This window comes from Amphiprion ocellaris, chromosome 18 (genome assembly GCF_022539595.1).
Source record: "Amphiprion ocellaris isolate individual 3 ecotype Okinawa chromosome 18, ASM2253959v1, whole genome shotgun sequence".
Lineage (NCBI taxonomy): Eukaryota > Metazoa > Chordata > Actinopteri > Pomacentridae > Amphiprion > Amphiprion ocellaris.
In genome coordinates this window covers 6,278,376-6,285,227 of record NC_072783.1, presented here as the reverse complement: position 1 = coordinate 6,285,227, position 6,852 = coordinate 6,278,376, and the positions used below count along the sequence as shown (strand labels likewise).

At 44.4% G+C, this 6,852-nt stretch overlaps 1 protein-coding gene across 6 annotated transcripts in view; it reads left to right on the top strand.

Moving 5' to 3' along the window:
• Positions 1-6,852, top strand: part of jakmip3 (Janus kinase and microtubule interacting protein 3) — a 22,687-nt gene extending 15,835 nt beyond the window's left edge. For 4 of the 6 annotated variants that reach the window (XM_055004730.1, XM_055004729.1, XM_055004725.1 and 1 more), the window contains 11 exons: positions 15-77; positions 157-255; positions 348-446; positions 855-914; positions 1,997-2,062; positions 2,473-2,541; positions 3,231-3,308; positions 4,061-4,294; positions 5,005-5,070; positions 5,229-5,285; positions 5,395-6,852. In XM_055004730.1, the coding sequence (XP_054860705.1) occupies positions 15-77; positions 157-255; positions 348-446; positions 855-914; positions 1,997-2,062; positions 2,473-2,541; positions 3,231-3,308; positions 4,061-4,294; positions 5,005-5,070; positions 5,229-5,279 (885 nt within the window). In that variant the 3' untranslated portion in view covers positions 5,280-5,285; positions 5,395-6,852. The remainder of the gene's footprint in view (positions 1-14; positions 78-156; positions 256-347; positions 447-854; positions 915-1,996; positions 2,063-2,472; positions 2,542-3,230; positions 3,309-4,060; positions 4,295-5,004; positions 5,071-5,228; positions 5,286-5,394) is intronic. The other 2 variants (XM_055004731.1, XM_055004728.1) reach the window with 1 other exon arrangement.

Sequence of the window (6,852 nt, the reverse complement as noted above, 5' to 3'; positions counted from 1 at the left end):
TGTCTGTCTGTCAGGATGTGAAGTGGGTGGAGGAGAAGCAGCTGCTGTATCAGAGGAACCAGGAGCTGGTGGAGAAGGTGAGAACTTTAGAACTTGTCCCTCAGCTGTTAGAAGGTCTCCGCTCTCCTTGGTGTGACGGTCTGCTGCTGTTTCCAGGTGAGGCAGATGGAAGGAGAAGAGCTGCGACTGCAAAACGACATCCAGGACGTCAGAGACCAGAATGAGCTGCTGGAGTTCAGGATCCTAGAGCTGGAGGTAAAACTCACACAAACAACAGGTAAACACAGGTAGGACGGGAACTAACACTCTGTGTCTCTGTTTCCATGGAAACGCTGTCTGCTGTTCAGGAGAGAGAGCGACGCTCACCTGGCATGAACTTCCCACAACTACATTTCCCAGAAGGCCTCAGTCCTCTGCAGATCTACTGTGAGGCAGAGGGAGTCACTGTGAGTAGCTGCTGAATGCACCTGCATACACCTGTCACCACCTGAACACACCTGAACAAACACACCTGGACACACCTGAACAGACCTGAACACACCTAAACAAACACACCTGAACACACCTGAACAGACCTGAACACACCTAAACAAACACACCTGAACACACCTGAATACACCTGCATACACCTGTCACCACCTGAACACACCTGAACAAACACACCTGAACACACCTAAACAAACACACCTGAATACACCTGCATACACCTGTCACCACCACACAACACCTGAACACACATGAACACACCTAAACGCAGCTGAACACACATAAATACACCTGAACACACATAAACACACCTGAACACACCTGAACATCGCTGAGTAAAACAGTGTTTGTGTGTTTGTGTTTTTCAGGACATTGTGATCAGTGAGTTGATGAAGAAGCTGGACATTCTGGGAGATAACGCCGTAAGTGTATGTTGAATTTATTTTGTACATGTATGTGCTGCTACACATAAACATGACATCACCAGTTCTAGATCTGTGCATGTTCTCTGAATCATGCGGTGCTGTTGGTCAGGACAGATTTAACCTTCTGAAGTTCCACATGTCCATCAGTTGTCCATGTTTAACATGTTGCTGACATGTTAATTGTGTGTTTCTATGTTGAAATAATGTTGACTGAGATCATGAAATACTGACCTGTTGAAATGTTTGCCATGTTATTTGCATATTGTTGTGTTGTCCTGTTATCCTGTTGTTTATGTGTTGTTGGCATGTTGTTACACTGTAGGTATCCAGTTTTTGGTGTGTTGTTGCATGTTGTATTATTGTTTTTGACCTATTGTTGACGTGTTATTAGGATGCTGTTACCCTGTTGTTGGTGTGTGGTTGATATATTGTTTGTGTGTTGTTGACATGTTGTTGGCATGTTGGTGTGCTGTTATCCTGTTGTTGGTGTGTTGTTGACATATTGTTGGTATGTTGTTGACATTGTTGGTGTGTTGTTGGTGAGTTGTTGACATGTTGGCATGTTGCTGTGTTGTTATCCTGTTGTTGGTGTGTTGTCGACATGTTGTTGGTGTGTTGTTGACATATTGTTGACATGTTGGTGTATTTTTGAAATGTTGGTGTGATGTCGACATGTTGGTGTGTTGTTGACATGTTGTTGGCATGTTGCCGTGTAGTTGGTGTGTTGTTGTTATGTTGGTGAATTGATAACATATTGTTAACGTATAGTTGGCATGTTGTTGATGTGTGGTTAGTGTGTTGTTGACATGTTTTTGAAATGTGTTTAAGTGTAGTTGGTGTGTTGTTGACATGTCGTTGACATGTTGGTGTGTTGTTGATGTGTTTGTTAACATGGTGGTGTGTTGTTGATGTGTTTGTTGACATGTTGACATGTTGGTGTGTTGTTGATGTGTTTGTGGACATATTGTTGACATGTCACTGACATGTTGGTGTGTTGTTGGTGAATTGATGATACATTGTTGACGTGTTGTTGACATGTTGTTGGCGTGTTGTTGACATGTTGTTGGCGTGTTGTTTTCCTGCAGACTCTGTCCAATGAGGAGCAGGTGGTGGTGATTCATGCCAGGACGGTGCTGACTCTGGCAGAGAAGGTGAGAAGCACATCTGGACATGAACACATGAGAAGGTTACTTTGTGCTTCATCTGCTCTTCGCTTTCACAGGTTCCGCAAATGTTCTTCATGTCATTGAATATTTAATGTAAATTTTGTTCAGATTTGTTGTACTCATGGTCTGTGTGATAAATGTGGAGCCACAGTAGCTGGTTAGCCTAGCTTAGCATAAGCCTTGGAAACAGAAACAGCTTAGCTTAGCTCTGTAGGGTTAGCAGACCATCAGGTTCCACTCTAGAAACATGTTGGAGTTTCTTCACCAAAAGAGCTTTACTAGGAAGTGATAACTGTCTGATCCTTGTCCATCTACCTGTCTGTCCACCTACCTGTCTGTCCATCTACCTGTCTGTCCATCTGACTGTCTGACCATCTACCTGTCTCTGTCTCCAGTGGCTGGAGTCCATTGAGGTGACCAGGTCGGCTCTGCAGCAGAAGATGTTGGACATAGAGAGTGAGAAGGTAAAGTGTCTTCACACTGTTTGATGAAGGTTAGGGTTTACCTGGCTGTAGCTCTGTCTTGTCTTTGGACCGAACCGTCTGTCTGATGAGGGTCTCATGCTGAGACACGTTCTAATAAAACTACATGGACCTTCCTCCTTCTTCTCTACCTGGTGAAGTCCTGTGGTCAGTGTGAGGATCTGGCCTGTGATCCAGCTGCTGTTATTTGGCAGAAACATCACCTGTTGTCATGTGATCCTTCTGTGATCACGACTTTCTCTGGTTCAGTTTTGGTGTCAATCTGTCTTCACCTCTGGAACAGCTCCGCTCTGTCAGAAGTCTTTTTCTCACTCCTTTAGAGAATGAAACCCACAAACATGAGAGCAGGCAGACTTGTTAACAAGTTGATTCCGTAGATAGCTGAATGTGTGGTAGCTGTGCCTCCTCAACAAGTGGGACACCTGATCTCCAACATGTTGGTCCAACCAGGAGGGATTGATCTCAGCAGGCCTCACAGAGGAGATGGAAGGAGGAGAACATGTTGTAGATCAGTTCACATGTTAGAGCTGGACAGGCTGGAGATGTCACACCATGAACACACCATGACAAAGAGCCAGTCGTCATAGTAACAGTTAAAAACAAACACTGAAGATGTTTACAGCTTTGTTTGTGTTGCAACAAACAAACATCACTGATCTGGTTTGTTTCAGGATCTGTTCAGTAAACAAAAAGGATACCTGGATGAAGAGCTCGACTACAGGAAGCAGTCCATGGATCAGGCCCACAAGGTCAGCAGACCATTCTACACCACAGAACTACTGAATGATAGGAAGTCAGACCATTCTACACTACAGAACTATTGAATGATAGGAAGACAGTCAGACCATTCTACACTACAGAACTATTGAATGATAGGAAGACAGTCAGACCATTCTACACTACAGAACTATTGAATGATAGGAAGACAGTCAGACCATTCTACACCACAGAACTATTGAATGATAGGAAGACAGTCAGACCATTCTACACTACAGAACTATTGAATGATAGGAAGACAGTCAGACCATTCTACACTACAGAACTATTGAATGATAGGAAGACAGTCAGACCATTCTACACCACAGAACTATTGAATGATAGGAAGACAGTCAGACCATTCTACACTATAGAACTATTGAATGATAGTGAGGTACAATCAGACCATTCTGCACCGCAGAATGTTGTGGTAATGCTAAATTAGACTAGATCAACAGAGATCATTCACCTGGTCACTTTACCTGAAGTCTGCTCAGGTGATTTAACGTCTGAAATTATCGATGTGACCATTGAACCAATCAGCCACAGTTTGTGTTCAGGTCGTCACAGCAGGCAGCTGAGACTCATCAGGATGAATCACTTTCAATAAATATGATGCTGCAAAGCGAGTCATAAAACCTGTGTTTGTCTGTCAGACAGGTTTCAGTTCATTAACCAATAAAAATGACAGATAGGAACATGTGACAGCAGATCATACGTGTTCTTCCCGTGTTTCCTCCTGCAGAGGATCGTGGAGCTGGAGGCCATGCTGTTTGAGGCTCTGCAGCAGGAGGAGGAGTCCAGGATGGAGGGTTTGAAGATGGAGGAGGGCCGACTGTCCGAGACGCTCACTGAGGAGGAGAGGGAGGAGCTAAGGAGGGCCATGGACCAATGGAAACGCACCGTGATGTGTGAGCTGAGAGAGAGAGACGCACAAATCCTCAGAGAGAGGATGGAACTACTGCAGCTCACCCAGCAGGTAAACGGTAACACAACAGGTACACAACAGGTACACAACATGTACACAACAAGTAGACAACAGGGACACGACAGGTACACAGCAGGGACACAACAGGTACACAACTATAACACAACAATAACACAAGAAGTATGGAGTACAGCCATGTGTCCACTAGATGTGTTTTTCCCGCACATTTGACCGACGGCTAGTTTAGATGTTAGAGGACAGTTTCATGATGCGTTGGATCTCTGCACGCTGCATCGCAGCTCCACACGCACCAGACCAGCATGCAGCATGCAGTGCGTTGGAGCTGTGATCCGGTGTGTTTACCCGGAGCAGGTCGCAGCTCATTTACATAAAGTAGACTTGACTTCTACTTTATGTAAATTAGATGCAGCGTGTGGAGATACCACACGCATCACAAAACTGTCCTCAAATGTCTGAACTAGCTGTCGGTGAAGTAAAAGCAGGACAGATTCAGCTGCAAATTATTTCTCCACTCAAATGCTTTCAAAAATACTTTTCTCTGAACTGTTTTCAAAATAAAAGAGAAAGTTTGCAGCCGAGCGCTGTGTTTATCCGACTCATCTGCCGGACTGTCAAACTGAAAGTGCTGTCATGTGACCTCTAGTGACCTTTAATGACCTCTAGCGAACTCTAGTGACCTCTAGTGACCGCCCACCATGCAGGCGATTTTCAGATGTTGATGTTGTGGGTCTGTGTGACAGAGGAACAAGGAGCTGGAGGAGTTTATAGAAGCACAGAAGCGACAGATCAAAGAGCTGGAGGAGAAGGTAAACACAAAGAGACACAACACAGACAAACACGTTTGTTCAGCTTTAAACTGCTTCTTCCATCACTATGGCAACACATAACAGTCAAAACTAACAACATGTAGAGAAAACATCCGTTTCCTGAATTCTACTGATTCTACTCTCTGTGTCTCCTTCAGTTTCTATTCCTGTTTCTATTCTTCTCTTTGGCCTTCATCCTGTGGTCCTAGTAGCAGGTTAGTGACATCACCCAGGTAACAGTTAACCAGGTAACAGTTTAACCAGGTAAACAGGTGTTTGGTCATCACAGAGCACATGTTCAGGTGTGAAATTTGTCCTCCACAGTCCAGCAGCTGGACCTCAGGCTCGGTCCGGATCGGACAGGTGGGTCAGAAGATGTCCTGCCTGAGCCTTCCCTGCTGTCAGCCAACCAGAGCACAGACCTGCCATCAGCTGAGTCTGCAGCTGCTGCATCACACCTTCCCAGAATGCCGCTGTGCTGTCGGGATGATGGGTGGTTTCCATGGTAACAGAAGGACACTGTTCAGACTGAAGGATCAGCTGAGTCACTCAAACTGGTGCTGGACTCCTGATGCTAGCAGAGCTAGCTGTTAGCTTGGCTAGCATATTTTAAACTTGACCAGCTGAGTTTTCTGGTTCCTGCAGTCAACTCAGCTGGTTGGTGGACTGGGTCTGAAGGAGGGAACTAGCAGAGCTCCATCTGAAGCCCAGCAGAGGGTGCTACGTTCAATGGAGAACATCTGTAAAAACACAGATGGAGAACATCAGCAGCCGTCCTGATAGAAGTTCAAGTTAATTATTCTTTGTTCTGACTGGCTGTCAGGATTAACGCCGTAGAGGTAAAGGAGATAAAGTTACAGTCTGCAACCTGCCTGGTTCTCCTGGGACCAGAAGCTGATGAAGGAAACATCTTCAGGAGGTCTTCTGGGGGTTGAAGCTGTGAGGAGAACCAGAGAACTCTCAGAACAAAACTACAGAACCAAACAAAATTGTGTTCCATGTCTGTCCAGGTTCAGGTGATCCAGACTAACCAGGTCCAGATGATCCAGACTCACCAGGTCCAGGTGATCCAGACTAACCAGGTCCAGGTGATCCAGACTAACCAGGTCCAGGTGATCCAGACTAACCAGGTCCAGGTGATCCAGGTTGTTGGTGCAGTTTGACAGAGTAGCTCGCTAACCCTGATGGAATAAAGTACAGCGTGAGGTGACTGAGTGATGGAGGATAATTTCACAGAACTAAAGGAGAATAAATGATTATATCACTCTATATGATTCATTAGAACTTTATGAAATTATGCACCTTTTTATTCTGCTGCTGGAAATAAAAACTGAAACTACAGTTCAAATAAAAAGTTTACATATAAAAAATTTCTTGCTATTTTGTACTTTGGTTAATTTTAAAGTCAACTTGTCTGTTGGGGTTTTTGTTTGTTTGTTTTTAAGATTTTCAGGTTTGTGAGATTCACTTTCCGTCTTCAGTTTGATGTCAGCAGTTTGTTCTTTCAGTGCCAAACTGACTGATTATCTTTGGAGGTGGAGTAAAGAGAACATCAGCAGTTCCAGTGTTCTTCTGTGTGAATTATCTTCTGCAAGCATCCTCAGTGTTTACCTGAACAGGTTCAGCCTGAGGAGTCTGTTGCTGTTGTTTTAAACCTGGATGTTGTACTTTTATTATTCCAGATGATATTTTTCTATCCTTCCTGTGAGTCGGAGCTCTGTGAACATCTGAGGAGAAGATTGGCAGTTTAATGTGATTAAAAATGGTAGACACCACAATGAA